Source organism: Mustelus asterias, chromosome 8, assembly GCF_964213995.1.
Source record: "Mustelus asterias chromosome 8, sMusAst1.hap1.1, whole genome shotgun sequence".
NCBI lineage: Eukaryota > Metazoa > Chordata > Chondrichthyes > Carcharhiniformes > Triakidae > Mustelus > Mustelus asterias.
The window spans coordinates 26076961-26095156 of NC_135808.1; the positions used below are offsets into that span (position 1 = coordinate 26076961).

An 18196-nucleotide genomic window follows, 5' to 3' on the forward strand; every position below is an offset into this window, starting at 1 on the left:
TATTTCTATTCTTTAACTCTGCAGATGTCAGCGTTTATTACCCACCCTTAATTGCCCCTTGAGAAAGTGGCAGTGAGCCGCCATCTTGAGCCGCTGCAGTCCTTATGGTGCTGGTACACCCACTGTTAGGAAGTGTGTTTCAGGATTTTGACCCAGTGACAGTGAAGGACGGCCGATATCTTTCCTAGTCAGGATGGTGAGCGACTGGGAGGGGAACCTCCAGGTGGTGGTGGTGTTCCCAGGTATCTGCTGCACTTGCCCTTCCAGAAGTCGCGGGTTTGGAAAGCCAACCACATGGGCCTGGAGTCACATGTAGGCCAGACCGGGTAAGGGTGGCAGATTTCCTTCTCTAAAGAACATCAGTGTGTCAGACGGTTTTTTTTTACAATAATTGACGATAGCTGTCATGGTCACCATTGCAGAGACGAGCTTCTAGTTCCTGACTTTATTCCTTTGAACATAAATTCCACCAGTCGCTGTGGTGGGATTTGAACTCATGTCCCCGTAGCGTTAGCCTGGGTTTATGGTTTGCTCGTCCAATGTCATTACCACGATGCCATCATCTCCCCTTGGTCTGACAAGATTCAGTCCCAGAGAGCAGCCTCTTTTTGGTTACAATGGACCGTCAAAAGTGAAGGCTTGTCATTTGATTTGCTTTATTATTGTCACGTGCATTGGGATACAATGAAAAGTATTGTTTCTTGCGCTATACAGGCAAAGCATACTGTTCATAAAGTACATAGAGGAAAAGGAAAGGAGAGAGTGCAGATTGTAGTGTTACAGTCATAGCTAGGATGCAGAGAGATTTGGACAGGCTGAGTGAGTGGGCGAGGATATGACAAATGGAGTATAACGTTGATAAATGCGAGGTTATACACTTTGGAGGAAATAATAACAAATGGGATTACTATCTCAATGGAAACAAATTAAAACATGCTACCGTGCAAAGGGACCTGGGGGTCCTTGTGCATGAGACGCAAAAGCCCAGTCTGCAGGTACAACAGGTGATCAAGAAGGCAAATGGGATGTTGGCCTGTATCGCGAGGGGGATAGAATATAAAAGCAGGGATGTCTTGATGCACCTGTACAGGGCATTGGTGAGGCCGCAGCTGGAATACTGTGTGCAGTATTGGTCCCCTTATATGAGGAAGGATATATTGGCATTGGAGGGAGTGCAGAGAAGGTTCACCAGGTTGATACCGGAGATGAGGGGTTTGGATTATGAGGAGAGGCTGAGGAGATTGGGTTTGTACTCGTTGGAGTTTAGAAGGATGAGGGGGGATCTTATGGAGACTTATAAGATAATGCGGGGGCTGGATAGGGTGGAGGCGGAGAGATTCTTTCCACTTAGTAAGGAAGTTAAAACTAGAGGACACAGCCTCAAAATAAAGGGGAGTCGGTTTAAGACAGAGTTGAGGAGGAACTTCTTCTCCCAGAGGGTGGTGAATCTCTGGAATTCTCTGCCCACTGAGGTGGTGGAGGCTACCTCGCTGAATATGTTTAAAGCGCGGATGGATGGATTCCTGATCGGTAAGGGAATTAAGGGGATCAGGCGGGTAAGTGGTACTGATCCACGTCAGATCAGCCATGATCTTATTGAATGGCGGGGCAGGCTCGAGGGGCTAGATGACCTACTCCTGCTCCTATTTCTTATGTTCTTATGTTCTTATTAACTTAATATAAGGTAGGTCCATTCAAAAGTCTGATGGCAGCAGGGAAGAAGCTGTTTTTGAGTCAGTTGGCATGTGATCTCAGACATTTGTACCTTTTTTCCCAACGGAAGAACGTGGAAGAGAGAATGTCCAGGGTGTGTAGGATCCTAGATTATGCTGGCTGCTTTTCCGAGGCAGCGGGAAGTGTAGATAGAGTCAATGGATGGGAGGCTGATTTGCGTGATGGACGTTGCTACGTTCACAACTGTTTGTAGTTTCTTGCTGTCTTGGACAGAATAGGAGCCGTACCAAGCTGTGATACATCCGGAAAGGCTTGGAGCTGATTTAAGGAGGGTGTGAACTGCACTATCTCCTATCAGTTAACTGGTAGCTAAAGTTAATCAGTGTCACAAGTAGGCTTACATTCACACCGCAATGAAGTTACTGTGAAAATCCCCAAGTCGCCACACTCCGTCATCTGTTGGGGTACACTGAGCCAATGCACCTAACCTGCACATCTTTCAGACTGTGGGAGGAAACCGGAGCACCCGGAGGAAACCCACGCAGACACGGGGAGAACATGCAAACTCCATGCAAACAGTGACCCAAGCTGGGAATCGAACCTGGATCCCTGGCGCTGTGAAATAGCAGTGCTAACCACTGTGCCACTATGCCACCCTGAGTGTTTGGTGCAGGTTTAGCCAGGGCATATGAACCATTGTCTGAATTCACACACGTTATATTGACCTGAACGGTGGGGTCACTTTCCAGGCGATCATCCCTGGTCTTCTGCTTATTTTTGATGAAGTATGTGGATGCTTACCTTCCAGAAACCCAATTATAAATTGCTGAAAGTCACTTCTTTAAAAAAAAATATAAAGAGAGCTGCGTTCTGGTTCAGTCCATTCCTTCATAAATAAAAAGAAATCAACGTCTTTCAAATCGTACCACAAGTCTCGAGTCCGAAAGATTCAAATTGATGCTTGGAGTGTCCTGGGGTGGGGTCAAGGGATGGTGGTGTTGGCCAGTCTTGTGGACGGTACAAAGAGAAGTCACATAAATTTGCTGCAAAATGTAACATGCCTGAGGACCGGGAGCAGTTTATAATTTAGCAGAGGTGGACAGAGAGAGTGATTAAGAGAGGAAAAATAGAGTATGAGAGTGAACTTGCAAGTAACGTAAAAGCGGACTGCAAAAACTTCTACAGGTTTGTAAAAACGATTAGTGAAGGCAAATGTAGGTTCCTTACGGTCCGAACGAAGCAGGAGAATTTATAATAAAGAACAATGAGATGGCAGAGCAATTCGACAGCGATCTTGGTTCATCTTCACAGGAGAAGATACAAATAACTTCTCAGAAATGGTAAGGAATCAGGGGTCTAGTGCGAGGGAGGAATTGAAGGAAATTATTAATAGTGGAAAAATTTCGCTGGAGAAATTAATACAACCAATCAATCCTCAGGGCCTGATAATCTACATCCCGGGGTACTAAAGGAGGGAGCCAAAGAAATAATGGATGCGTTGGTTCTCATCTGGAGTCACTGCAGTTTAGAAAAATGAGAGGAGGTCTAATTGAAACATATAAAATTCTGACAGGCTGGACACACTGGATGCAGGGATGTCTAATTCCTCTGGATGGGCGTCTAGAGCGAGGGGGTCACAGTCTCAGGATACGGGGTAGGCCATTTAGGACTAAGATAAGGAGAAATTTCTTCACTCAGAGGAATCTACCACAGAAAGCCATGGAGGCCAAGTGACTGAATATATTTAAGAAGGAAATAGGTCAATTTCTAAACTCTAAAGGAATCCTGGGAGAGAGCGCGAGCATGGCATTGACATTTCATTTATTATTGTCACGTGTTAGTATACAGTGAAAAGTATTGTTTCTTGCGTGCTATACCGACAAAGCATACCGTTCATAGAGAAGGAAACGAGAGAGTGCAGAATGTAGTGTTACAGTCATAGCAAGGGTGCAGAAAAAGATCAACTCAATGCATGGTAGGTCCATTCAAAAGTCTGACGGCAGCAGGGAAGAAGCTGTTCTTGAGTTGGTTGGGATGTGACCTCAGATTTTTGTAACTTCTTCCTGACGGAAGAAGGTGGAAGAGAGTTAGTCCGGGGTGCGTGGGGCCTGAGTTATGCTGGCTGCTTTTCCGAGGGAGTGGGAAGTGTAGCCAGTGTCAATGGATGGGAGGCTGGTTTGCATGATGGATTGGGCTACATTCACGACCTTCTGGTTTCTTGCCGTCTTGGGCAGAGCAGGAGCCACAGTGGATCAGCCCAATATCATTTTGAATGACGGAGCAGGCTGGAAGGTCCGAATGGGCGACAAACTCATTCAAAGGGGAACTGAAACTACGGAGGACTCGGGCTACTTTGCAGCACAAATGCTGCGACCGCTTGCGCCGCCTCATGATGTTACTGGAATAATTGTGCCCAAAAAACAAATGCAGGCCCTGGCGTTCATAGCGCGGGATTGAACTCTGTTACCACTGGGGAAAAGCGGGGGTCACACTGGGAAAAGCACAATTGCACAAGGAAAAGTCCCGGGGTGGTGGCGGGGGGGAAGTTGTCGCTCCACTGGCCTAATTTAGTTGAAGCCTTTGAGGAAATGACTGTGCACTTGGATAAAGAGGGTTTGTGGTGTGCTCTCTGAGTGGGGTCCCAAATGGTGTTGGACATGGTGCCACCCAGAAGCTGACAGGTAGGGAGGCAGGTGGCATCTAACAGAAACAGGGATTGTGAGAGAGAGAGGCCAGAAGGCAAAGGGTAGCACCAGCTGGGCTGGCGAAATATGCGTACTGGGTGGCACTCCCCAGGGCTCTGCGCTGCCAAACTGCCGATTTGCACTCATATTGATTACTGAGAAGTAGGCAGGGCTTTGAAAATGAACTCGAGGCATGGCATATCCTGCATGGACAGGGTATTGGGAGTGGGCAGGTACGGGGCAGATATAGTTCAGTGTATTTTTTGCATAGGGGTGGGAGGAGATGGGGAAGAAGAAAGATCGGAGGTGTGTGAATGATCAGATTTGTCAGTGGTGTGGAGGGTAAGAGAAACACAGGGGTGTAGATGGGTGAATCTACAAAGATGACAGTTTAAAAGTCTCGATGTTGGCAGACGCTGGTTGGGTGTTGAGTGTGAAAGCAAGGGGTGATGTTAAATTTGTGCAAAACACTAATTTGGCCTGATTCAGAGAACGCCATTGATGTTTTTGGCAACCCATTATCTAAAAAAAAAAGGAGGAAATTACATTAGGATGTCACCCCCACATCCACAGGGTGTCCGAGCCAAATAATTGCTTTGGAAGCCCAGGCACTGGTTTTTAGCATTCATTAGATGTGGGTGTCGCTGACTGGATCACTATTTATTGCCCAGTCCTGAATGTCCTCTGACCGACATGACATTTCAGAGGGCAGTTTAGGAGTTGACCACAAGAACATCTCAGCTGGAAAATCTCAGCAGGTCTGACAGCATCTGCGGAGAGAGAATAGAGCCAACGTTTTGTGTCTGGATGACCCTTCGTCAGAGCTCTCTTGTCTTCACTGAAGCAGAGTTTTTTTTTCACAATGATCGACAGTGATTTCACAGTCGTTACTCCTCGCATTCCAGATTTTTATCAAATTCACACTCCACCGTCTGCCCTGGTGGGATTTGAACCCAGGTTGCCAGATCATTGAGGTCTGGATTGCTAGTACAGTGAAAATACCATTATGCCACCGCCTCCCCCCATGGTGTTGGGTAAGCAGATGTGCCAGGCAACCTGTGCACAGGTAAAGTGGACAAATGACCCTGAGGTCAGTGGCGGAAGGGAGTCTGACTGCCCTGGGCTTCACCTCAACAGCATCACGCCCTGTTTCTCTGTTCATCTGAGGCTCAGAGAGGGAATCTTGCACTGGCACTCGCTCACTCGCACACGGCAGGATTTGAACCCATGGCTTTCTGAACCCTGGTGTCTCAGTGCCACCCTGAGCAGGTTGCGTGTAGCCACTGAGAGGAAGAGCCATGATAACGCTTCAACATGTGGTTAGAGTCCAGCGGATCCAGCTGCTGTTACCATCGAAGGCTGGAGCGCTGCACTGAAATGACTGCTTCTTGGTTAATGTCTAACTGTTTTTATACTGTTTATATATCTGTCGCAGGCTACCCAGATGTCCGCTGTGTTAACCTCCCACCCCCATGAGGCAGATCGACTGAAGCTCGCTGCCCCCTGATGGACAGGGTGACCCCTCAGATCTGCACTGCCTCCGCAAGGCTCCTTTCTATCCTCGTCTTTTACCAGACTGTGGCAACCTATGAAAAATACTCCGGGCCTCTAGATTACCTGTCCAGTGATTACGTCACTATCTGTCCCCTAAATTTCCAATGTCCTGCACCCCTGGCTGTGTGGCACCCCTCTATCCCCTCACCACTCCCACAGACGTCTCCTCCAGAGGTTGGACTGTCGCAAAAAAAATCAGGGTGCACCCACACCGGTCCCCAAACTTCCCCCTCATCTCCTCTCTGTCTGTCAGTCCCCAGTCTTTCCACCATCCATCAGTAGAGTGTTAGGAAGAGGCAGCACCCACCAAAGCAGTTTTAAGGGGAGGCGGTGGCTTAGTGGTATTGTTACTGGGCTAGTAATGCAGAGGGTAATGCTCCGGGTTCAAATCCTACCATGGCATGTTGTTAAATTTGAATGCAATCAAAATCTAGAATTAAAAGACTAATGATAACCATTGTCAATTGTCGGAAAAACCATCTGATTCACTAATGTCCTTTGGGGATGGAAATCTGCCGTCCTTACCCGGTCTGGCCTACATGTGACTCCAGAGCCACAGCAATGTGGTTGACTCTGAAGTGGCTCAGTGAACCACTCAGTTCAAGGATAATTAGGGGCAATTAGGCCCAGCCAGCGATGCCCACTTCCCATGAATAAATTTTAAAAATTCGAGTACAGGAATAAAGAAATCTTGCACTATCGTGCATTGCCTTAGCAGAGGTGTAATGAGACTGATTCCTGGACTGTATTGTGAGGGGGCGTTTTGAGTAGAGTGGTCTCTGGAGTTTAGGAGAACGAGAGGGGTTCTCATTAAAACGTATAAAATTCTTAAGGCCCTGACAGGACAGATGCTGCAAAAATGTCCCTCTTCTGGCCAGGGACTCGAGGGCACAGCCTGCAGATTAGGCCCTTTAGGACTGAGATGAGGAGAAATTTCGTTGCTTGGAATTCTCTGTCCCCCAGAGGGTCGTGGAGGTCAGTCGTTGAGTGTGTTGAAGTATTTTTGGACGCAATGGCAATGGAGGGCAGAGCGGGAAAGTGGATCTTAAGAGCAAAGATTGGCCGTGGTTGAGATGAGGAGGAATTTCTTCATTTGATTTGATTTATTATTGTCACATGTATTAGCATACAATGAAAAGTATTGTTTCTTGCACGCTATACAGATAAAGCATATCGTTCATAGAGAAGGAAAGGCGCGGGTGTTGCAATCATAGCTAGGGTGTAGAGAAAGATCAACTTAGTGAAGGGTCGGTCCGTTCAAAAGTCTGACGGCGCAGGGAAGAAGCTGTTCTTGAGTTGGTTGGTACGTGACTTCAGACTTTTGTATCTTTTTCCTGATGGAAGAAGGTGGAAGAGAGTATATCCGGGGTGTGTGGGGTCCTTGATTGTGCTGGCTGCTTTTCCGAGGCAGTGGGAAGTGTGGACACAGTCATTGGATGGGAGGTTGGTTTGCGTGATGGACTGGGCTACGTTCATGACCTTTTGTAGTTTCTTGTGGTCTTGGGCAGAGCAGGAGCCATATCAAGCTGTGATACAACAAAAAAGAATGCTTTCTATGGTTCATCTGTAAAAGTTGGTGAGAGTCATAGCGGACATGCTGAATGTCCTTAGTCTTCTGAGAAAGTAGAGGTGTTGGTGGGCTTTGAGCCAAAGGGTAGTCGAATTCATTGTCACAGAAGGCTGTGGAGACCAGGTTATTGAGTATATTTAAACTAGAGATAGATAGGCGCTTGATTAGTAAGGGGACCAAAGGTTACGGGGGAAATGCAGGAGAATGGGGTTGAGAAACTTATAAGCCAAGATTGAATGGCAGAGCAGAGCTGATAGACCGAATGCTCTAATTCTGCTCCTGAATCTTATGGCCTTCGGTTGGGGGATATTGTGTGGCGGGATTGGTTTGATGGGCTCCTTCCCCCATCCCGCCGCCACCTGATTCCTTCTGTTCCAAAAGCAGTCTCAGGTTTAAAAGAGAGAACTTGGATTGGTGAAGTGAATGTCTGGCATTTGGATTTGGGTTTCGATTACTCACTTCCTCTCTGCCAACACCTCCAACCCGCCCTGACAGACACTATTGCACGGGGTGGGGGGAGCTGCGCTGTCTCGTTATGAATCCAACCACATCGAGGGAGTGTTCCCTGTCGAAAGCTCGCCCCACATCCTCCAAGATGCCCGCTTCTCGCTGGCAGCGCCCGCCTTGAGGACCAGCTGCCCTGCGGGAGTCCGTTCGCGATGTACCCGCTCGGCCTGCCTGTTAACGTGTCTTTAACCCCATTTCCGTTCTGCTCCTAACTTGCGTCTCTCTGCCATCAGATGGATGCCATTTCTCAAGCACTCGCTGATGTCGAGCCCCAGGCCACAGTCATTCGCCGGGTGATTACAGCCAAAAAAGTAACTCCCTTTCTTTCATAGATTATTTAAATTTTTGTTGCAGTAACTGAGGGTGTGTCGGTGGGGGGAATGTGTGAGGAGGCGGTGGGGGGGGGCGGGTGGTGTGCTGGTTGGATCCTCAATGCAAGGTAGGGTTGTCTAATCAACTAGCTGGTCATGTTTATAACGATTCTACACAGGCAGCGTGGGCAGCTGTTAATCGCGAGGACCCCGCTGGCAACAAGGCAGTTCCACAGCGCACCCACCTTTCGCCCTCCCATCACCCAGCACTCATCCTGCACTCGTCCCCTTCTCCTCATGTCCTCTCATCTCACCCTCGTCCCGCCCGTCCCCCCCTCGCCCCGCCCGTCCCCCCTCGCCCCGCCCGTCCCCCCTCGCCCCGCCCGTCCCCCCCTCGCCCCGCCCGTCCCCCCTCGCCCCGCCTGTCCCACCTCGCCCCGCCTGTCCCCCCTCGCCCTGCCCGTCCCCCCTCGCCCCGCCCGTCCCCCCTCGCCCCGCCCGTCCCCCTCGCCCCGCCCGTCCCCCTCGCCCCGCCCGTCCCCCCTCGCCCCGCCCGTCCCCCCTCGCCCCGCCCGTCCCCCCTCGCCCCGCCCGTCCCCCCTCGCCCCGCCCGTCCCCCCTCGCCCCGCCCGTCCCCCCTCGCCCCGCCCGTCCCCCCTCGCCCCGCCCGTCCCCCCTCGCCCCGCCCGTCCCCCCTCGCCCCGCCCGTCCCCCCTCGCCCCGCCCGTCCCCCCTCGCCCCGCCCGTCCCCCCTCGCCCCGCCCGTCCCCCCTCGCCCCGCCCGTCCCCCCTCGCCCCGCCCGTCCCCCCTCGCCCCGCCCGTCCCCCTCGCCCCGCCCGTCCCCCTCGCCCCGCCCGTCCCCCTCGCCCCGCCCGTCCCCCTCGCCCCGCCCGTCCCCCTCGCCCCGCCCGTCCCCCTCGCCCCGCCCGTCCCCCTCGCCCCGCCCGTCCCCCTCGCCCCGCCCGTCCCCCTCGCCCCGCCCGTCCCCCTCGCCCCGCCCGTCCCCCTCGCCCCGCCCGTCCCCCTCGCCCCGCCCGTCCCCCCTCGCCCCGCCCGTCCCCCCCCCCGTCATCCCATTCCTCCAAACCTTTCTGATTCCACCGCCGTTCACCACCCTGTATGTCATTGGGAAAATGTTGGAGTCCCTTTGAAGCAGGCAAGGCAATTAGGAATGCATAATATAATCCAGCAGAGTCAACTTCCTGAAGGGGAAAACATGCCGGATAGATTTATTAGTGTTCTAGAGTTGGTAACAGGCAGGACAGATAAAGGGGAACCAATAGATGTAATATACTTCGATTTGCAACAAGGTACCCCTCAAAAGACTACTTGATAAGATAAGAGCCAATGGTGTTGGGGATAAGATATTAGTCTGAGTGGAGGATTGGTTAACTGATAGAAGACAGACAGTTGGGATATGAGGGGCATTTTCAGGATGGCAACCGGTAACTAGTGGAGTGCCACAGGGATCAGTGTTGGGACCACAGTTATTTACAATGACTTGGACGAGGGAAGTGAATGTACTATTGCCAAGTGCGCGGATGATGCAAAAATAGGTGGGGAGGCAAGTGGTGAGGATGATACAAAGATTCTACAGAGGGATAGAGACAGATTAGGAGAATGGGCACAAACTTAGCAGATGGAATATAATGTAGGAAAATGTGAAGCTTTGCACTTTGGTAAGAAGAATAAAGGAGCTGAATATTAGTTAAATGGGGAAAGACTGCAGAAAGCTGCAGCACTGAGAGGTCTGGGGGTCCTCGTGCATAAATCACTAAAAGCGAGCGTGCAAGTTCAGCAGGTTTATGGAAGGCTAATGGAATGTTGGCCTTCATTTCATTGAATGTAAAAATAGGGAAGTCTTGCTAAAACTGCACAATGCACTAGTTAGACCTCACTGGGAATACTGGGAATAGTTTTGGTCCCCTTATCTAAGGGAAGGTATACTGACAGAGACAGTCCAGAAAAGGTTCACTCGATTGATCCTGGGTATGGAGGGATTTTCTTATGAGAAGAAGTTGAGCAGATTGGGTCTGTACTCACTGGAGTTTAGAAGAATGAGAGGGGACCTCATTGAGACATATCGGATTCTGAGGGTTTGACAGGGGAGATGCTGAGAGGTTGTTTCTCCTTGTGCGAGTGTCTAGGGCCAGAGGGCAGAATCTCTGAGCAAGGAGTCACCCATTGAACACAGAGATGAGGAGGGATTTCTCTCTCCTAAGGCAGTGTATTTGTGGAATTCTTAACAGCAGATGCTGTAGGGACTGGATCATTAAGTATGTGAAAGGCTGAGGTAGACAGATTTTTAATCAGGAAGGGTGAGGGTTATGGGGATAAGGTGGGAAAGTGGAGTTGAGGATTATCACATCAGATCAGTCATGATCTCATTGAATGGCAGAGCAAGCTCGATGGGCTAAATGGCCAACTTCTATACCTTTTGGTCCCATATCCCTCACTTCCATTCACCCTCAGTCCCATTTCCACATTGTCAGCCCTGCCTCCCACTCCTAACCCCCTCCCCCTCTCCCCCCTGCTTGCCCCCACTCCCCCCTCTCGCTCCCGCTCCTCCCTCTCGCTCTCGCTCCCGCTCCCCCCTCTCGCTCCCGCTCCCCCCCTCTCGCTCCCGCTCCCCCCCTCTCGCTCCCGCTCCCCCCCTCTCGCTCCCGCTCCTCCCTCTCGCTCTCGCTCCCGCTCCCCCCTCTCGCTCCCGCTCCCCCCTCTCACCCCCGCTCCCCCCCTTCGCTCCCGCTCCCCCCCTTGCACCCCCAACTCAATGAAACCCTGCCCTGATTTCCCCCGATCTCCCTCTTTCCCCTCCCCTCAGCAGCATGTAACTTTTGTGAATGAAAGATTGTTTCTCCACATGTAAAAACGGTGACATGTTCTATTAGTTTGGTTGCTCGTCACACAGCAGATCAGTTTTATATGGGGTGGGGGATGTATTCAGTCCACAGCAGACAGTAAGAGGCAGGTATCTGGATTAAATATACTGTGATCTGTACATATATGTCAGTATGTGTGTGTCTATCTGCATAATGTACCAATGTGGGTTGCACACTCTGGTGAAGACTGCTGCAGAGGCAGTTCTCGGGGGAATTAATTCCTGCGCAGTAAGATGGTGCCTTTCACTGTCACTGCAATGACATCTTCAATGTGCTGCTGCTGTAACATCGACCAACAATCAGTCTGCGAATTCTGAGGGACGCACTAATAGTGGTCTCTCCTTAAAACGAACGGTTTTGACAGAGTGGGTGCGGAGAGAATCTTCCCACCTGTGGGGAAGAGCATTGCAAAGAACAATGCAGCCCAGGAACAGGTCCTTCGGCCCACCGAACCTGCGCTGATTCCTAGCCCTTATTTCGCACCACGCGGTTTCTATCCCTTTGTTCGCCTCCCGTTCATATGTGTATCAAGATGCTCCTTGAACATTCCTGCTTCCACCACCTGCACTGGCAGTGCATTCTCGGCACCCACTACCCTCTGTGTGAAAAACTTACCCCGCAAGTCACCCCTAACTTTCCCTCTCTCAGTTCATTCCTTGCCCTTTTGTAGTTGACCTTTCCACCCTTGGGAGAAAGCCTCTGAGGCCATCAGTATCCTCGAGAGGCTATCAATATCGGATGGGGAGTTCAGAGGAAGCCTCTTTACGCAGCGCGCGGTGAGAATGTGGAACTCGCTAACACAGGAAGTGACTGACGCGGATAGTATGGATGTTTAGAATGGGAAGTGAGACAGGCCCATGAGGGAGAAGGGAATAGGGGGTTACGGAGATAGGTTCAGATGAGGAAAGGCGAGGCATACTTTCACAATTCAACCAACGTATTTTATTTCCCTATTCAAGAAGGAAAATTAGCATGAGGAAAGACTGTCTGCAGCCCCCTCCCTGTTTCTTGTGCTGGCGGGATTGCCGGTTATGATTAGAATATTTAGAATTTCTCCCCACGGAACAGGTGATGATTGGGAATGTTATGTTTCCTCAATTGGAAACTTTGCTTTGGAAAATCAAATGGACATTTTGACGAGTTAAAGCTTATCACTCAGCGCTTTCTCAAGTTCATAGAACACAAAACAAAAGCTACAGTGGGTGTGTTAGTTTATCATTTTTATCCCGAATTATCACCTGTCTTGTGGACAGACATTTGTAAAATTCTAACGAGAACCAGGTGTGCGGCTGGGAAAGAAACCGAGAAATGTGGACAAATAGTCCTCCCCCACATTGTTAGTTCACCTTTTTAAAAGTCAAAAGAACCCATGTTGGTTGCATTGTGAAAGCGATCGAAGTATCTCTGAAGGGACAGGGGGACAGGAGAGCAATATCCCTTGGAGCCGACCCCACCGTTCAGTATGATCATGGCTGATGTGACTGTTCTCAACTCCACCTCGTTGTCCAACCCATTCCGCCTCATAACCTCTGACTCCCTTGTATATCAAAAACTTGTCTAACTCTGCTTTGAATTATTCAATGACCCAACCTCCGCCGCTTTCTGTGATGGGAGTTGGGGGGAGGAATTCCCCCAGGTCGGTGGTGACGTTCACAAGGGGTCATAGGTTCAAGGTGAAGGGGGGGGAGGTTTAACACAGATATCAGAAGGACATATTTTACACAGAGGGTGGTGGGGGCCTGGAATGCGCTGCCAGGCAAGGTGGTGGAGGCGGACACACTGGGAATGTTTAAGACTTATCTAGACAGCCATATGAACGGAGTGGGAATGGAGGGATACAAAAGAATGGTCTAGTTTGGACCAGGGAGCAGCATGGGCTTGGAGGGCCGAAGGGCCTGTTCCTGTGCTGTATTGTTCTTTGTTCTTTGTTCCATGTACGACTCTGAGAGAAAAGAAATTCTCCTCACCTCTATCTTAAGTGGCAGGCCTCTGCGTCCCCTGAACCGAGTCTTGCGCACAAGTGGAAACATGCTCCCGGTATCAACCCCTTCAGAATCTTAAAACATTTCAACCGCTCATTCATAAATGCAAACCAGGATGAACAAAGAAAGTACAGCACAGGAACAGGCCCTTCAGCCCTCCAAGCCCGTGCCAATCATGATGCCCCAACTAAACTTCTGCCCTTACTTGGTCCGTATCCCTCTATTCCCTCCCCATACATGTACCCATCCAGATACCTCTTAAATGTTGCCAATGTACCTGCTTTCACCACCTCCCCTGGCAGCGCATTCCAGGCACCCATCACTCTGTGGAAAAACATCCCCCACACATCTTCCTTCAACTTTCCCCCTCTCACCTTGAACCAGTGCCCCCTTGTAATTGACACTTCCATCTGAGGAAAAAGCCTCTGATAATCCACTTGGGTTATGCCTTTCATAATTTTGTAGGTCTCTATTCGGTCTCCCTCAGCCTCTGTCTTTCCAGTGAAAACAATCCTAGTTTATTCTACCTCCCCTCACAGCCAACACTCTCAGGACCAGGTAACATCCTGATGCACCTTTGCACTCTCTCCAAAGCTTCAACGGATTTTTGATGGTGTGGTGACCAGAACTGCTTGCAATACTCCAAATGCAGCCTAATCAAGGTTTTATATAGCTGCAGCATCACTCCTGTACTCAGTGCCCGGTTGATGAAGGCAAGCATGCCACATGCCTTCTTAATCACCTTGAGTAGGCCTTTGTCCTCTCGCTAAGCACCTTGGAAGTGGTGGGGAGTGCAATGGTGGAGTGAACGGAAGGTTAATCCTCAGCTGAATGTCAGCTGTAGGGAGGATGCAAAGAGCCAGTGGGTATTTCTAAAGGAAGAGGTTGGCACAGCAATGGTGGTAGTTTGGGAGTGGAGGTTGCCACCCCATCCAACAACTCCCATTTCCAAAGGGAAAACAAAGGCAGATGAGTGGAAAAGGTTAGGTTCGGAAACAAAAAGCCCCTTCACTCCGGTTTCTCGACTTCATGAAATAAAATACTTTCTTGACCGAGTTCTGTCAAATGGGATTATCCTCCAGCATCGCTTGGAGCAAGCTGCTGTCTAATCTTCTTAGCCTTCAACTTCAGCTGATCCCCGTCAGTATTTAAAGTTTATTTATTAGTGTCACAAGTAGGCTTAGATTAACACTGCAATGAAGTTACTGTGAAAATCCCGTACTCGCCACACTCCGGTGCCTGTTCGGGTACACTGAGGGAGAATTTAGCACGGCCAATACACCTAACTTGGTACATCTTAAGGTACATAGTTTGCTACTCTTGGGTGTCGTATCTTGATCTCGTCTCTACTTGGCATTCGGATCCCAGTTAAAGTTTCTACCTTCAAAGTTTCATTTGTTCTGTGGAGATTGAGGTGAGATCTGGGCGCGGGATTTGATGTGTTGTTGACCATAGAAGATTGCTCCCTGATAGTGGCACGGTGGCACAGTTGTTAGCACTGCTGCCTTACAGCGCCAGGGACCTGGGCCCGATTCCCGGCTTCGGTCACTGTTTGCGTGGAGTCTGCATGTTCTCCCCGTGTCTGCGTAGGTTTCCTCCGGGTGCTCCGGTTTCCTCCCACAGACCGAAAGACGTGCTGGTTAGGTGTATTGGCCATGCTAAATTCTCCCTCAGTGTATCCGAACAGGCGCCGGAGTGTGGCAACGAGGGGATTTTCACAGTAACTTCATTGCAGTGTTAATGTAAACCTACTTGTGATACTTATAAACGAAACTGTGAAGCAGTGATGTCTTGGATAACAAGAGTGTTGATGATGGGCGCAGCCTCGGGTGAGTGGCCGAACATCTGGTAATACTTCCTCGTGACTATCCACAAACCCTTGAGAAATATCAGCGTTTGCTCCATTTTTGCAGTGGCCATGTCGCATCCTGACAATATACACTTTACAATGCACCGGCCAGGCTAATCTCTGAAAATCCTGGGACTGAAACAGTGAGGGCAGCACGGTGGCACAGTGGTTATCACTGCTGACTTACAGCGCCAGGGTCCCGGGTTCAATTCCCGCCTCAGGTGACCGACTGTGTGGAAATCATAGAAGAAATCATAGAAACCCTACAGTACAGAAAGAGGCCATTCGGCCCATCGGGTTTGCACCGACCACAATCCCACCCAGGTCCTACCCCCATATCCCTACATATTTTACCCACTAATCCCTCTAACCTATGCATCTCAGGACACTAAGGGGCAATTTTTTAGCATGGTCAATCAACCTAACCCGCACATCTTTGGACTTTGCACATTCTCCCCGTGTCTGTGTGGGTTTCCCCCGAATGCCCGGATTTCCTCCCACAGCCCAAAGATGTGCAGGTTAGGTTGATTGGCCATGCTAAATTGCCCCTTAGTGTCAGGGGGCTTAACAGGATAAATATGTGTGGTTATGGGGATAGGGCCTGGGTGGGATTGCTGTTGGTGCCGGTTCAGTAGGCCGAATGGCCTCCTTTTTTACTGTGTGGATTCTATGATTATTTTAAGACCAGAGAATGAGAACTGCGTGAGCTGAGAAATGTGAATCTTTTATTTGCTCTTCTTAGTGGACTCCCTCTGCTGCTACTTGTATGTATTGTAGCCTTTATAAAATGCACAATGAATTTCTGGTACACTGGAGGAATTACGAGGAATTTTCAGCACAGGCGCAGAACATTTGGGCCAGAAAGTCCATGCTGTTCTCTATATCTCCCCCTCCCCTCTTCTTATCCCACCAACATACTTCTGCACGTAGCTATCACACTGCCCCTCAAATGCTCCTCACTGTGACCACTACTCGTGGTAACGAGTTCCACTTTCTGACCATTCTCCAGATTAAAAAGTTTCCTTCTAAATCCCATGTTGGGTCCCATCCTATGGTCATGACCCCCAGCCACACCCCCACCTCCCCCCGAAGAGGAAGCCTCCTCTCCTGGTCTCTGACTTCAACCCCTTTCATAATCCTCTTGTTTTTAAAAATCTCACGGTGCCTCACGGCCAGTGAAGTGAACCTTCTATGAACCTTCTATGGTCAACACTGTTGCGAAGTAAGTCATACCACAGAATCGGATGAAGTTTTCAGCTGGCTCCATTTGACCATCTCCATGTAGAATGCCAGCCCCGTCCTCATTCTGTCATTGTGGACACGTGAGTCTGAAACCAACCCAGTGTCCTGGGTTTAACAGTCCATCGTCCATTGAGGTTCGCTGCCCTGCCCAGGACTGAACCATCCTCCAATCCATTAATTGGTGCCTTTATCCATTGGATTCAGAGATGGGAGAAAGCCTTAGTGCTATGGTTTTACGGGCATCTTTCCCCACTGAGACGGCTCCAGTATTTTGTGGGAGTCGCTGGCTGGGCCAGCATTTGTTACCCATCACTAGTTGTCCTTGAACTGAGTGCCTTGTTTGGCCATTTCAGAGGGCAGTTGAAGTCAACCACATTGCTGTGGCTCTGGAGTGATGTGTAGGGCAGACTAGGTAAGGACGGCAGATTTACTTCCCGAAAGGACATTAGTGAACCAGATGGGTTTTTACAACACTTGTCATGGTCACCATAACCGAGACTGGCTTTATAATTCCAGATTTTATTAATTAAGTTTAAGTTCCACCAGTTGCCATGGTGGGATTTGAAACGTTGTCCCCAGAGCATTTCCCAGGCCCTCTGAATTGCTGGTTCAATGAGATTACTATCGTGCCACCATCCCCCCTAAAGTGAAATGAAAGTTGACGTGGTCTTTCTGATACCGTGAAAACTGTGACTACATCAGCAGAGTCTGTGCTATCTATTCAGTTAGACATCTTAAGAGGGAAAAGATTTACCAGGATGTTGCCTGGTATGGAGGGCATTAGCTATGAGGAGAGGTTGGAGAAACTTGGTTTGTTCTCACTGGAGCGACGGAGGTTGAGGAGCGACTTGATAGAAGTCGACAAGATTATGAGAGGCACAGACAGAGTGGATAGTCAGAAGCTTTTTCCCAGGGTGCAAGAGTCGATTACTAGGGGGCACAGGTTTAAGGTGCAAGGGGCAAGGTTTAAAGAAGATGTATGAGGCAAGATTTTATGCACACAAGGTGGTGGGTGGCTGGAACGCGCTACCGGGGGAGGTAGTGGAAGTGGATATAAGAGTGACTTTTAAGGGGTGTCTTGACAAATACATGAATAGGATGGGAATAGAGGGATATGGTCCCTGGAAAGGCAGGGGGTTTTGGTTCAGTCGGGCAGCATGGTCGGTGCAGGATTGGAGGGTCGAAGGGCCTGTTCCTGTGCTGTAATTTTCTTTGTTCTTTGTTTGACAGATTTTGGATAAATTACTGCAGCCAGTACTTCATTCTCCTTTACTGCGAGGGACTAATGCAACCTGATAACCCAGCTACAGAGTCTGATTGAGTTCCCAGGCCTCATGGGAGCGGCAGCTTGCATTTATGTGGCTGCCATTCAGAAGTGTTTCACAGAAGTGTTATTGGACAGAAGTTGACCCCAAGCAGACTATGGGCTGTTAGGAGGTGTTAATGAGAATCTTATGGAAGGAATGAGAGCCAGAGAGAAGACAAGGCTTTAGAGAGCAAATTGGGAGCTTATTGGGACAAGGTGGCTGAAGGCATGGCGACCAGTGATTCCTCTGTTGTAGGTACACCAACAGTGCTGTTAGGGAAGGAATTCCAGGTTTTTGACCCACTCAATGAGGGAACGATGATGTATTTCCAAGTCAGGATGCTGAGTGGCTTGGTGGGGAACTTCCAGGTGGTGGTGTTTCCAGTTATTTGCTGCCATTGTCCTTCTAGATGGTAGTGGTTGTAGGTTCGGAAGGTGCTGTCTAAGGAGCCTTGGTGAGTTCCTGCAGTGCTTCTTGTAGATGATGTACAGGGCTGTCACTGTGCATCAGTGGTGGAGGGAGTGAATGTTTGTGGGTTGCAGTCAAGCAGGCTGCTTTATCGTGGATAGTATGAAGCTTCTTGAGTGTTGCTGGAGACGCACTCACCCGGGTGAGTTAAGTATTCGAGTCAAT

General features: G+C 49.8%; 1 protein-coding gene across 16 annotated transcripts in view; it reads left to right on the forward strand.

Annotated features, from left to right (window-relative positions):
• The window catches only part of rxrba (retinoid x receptor, beta a), a 77321-nt gene that overhangs the window by 37054 nt on the left and 22071 nt on the right, over window positions 1-18196 (forward strand). For 14 of the 16 annotated variants that reach the window (XM_078217599.1, XM_078217604.1, XM_078217598.1 and 11 more), the window contains one exon: window positions 8223-8300. The exons of the other annotated variants lie outside the window; for them this stretch is intronic. In XM_078217599.1, coding sequence (XP_078073725.1) covers window positions 8223-8300 — 78 coding nt within the window. The remainder of the gene's footprint in view (window positions 1-8222; window positions 8301-18196) is intronic. 16 annotated transcript variants of the gene reach the window in all.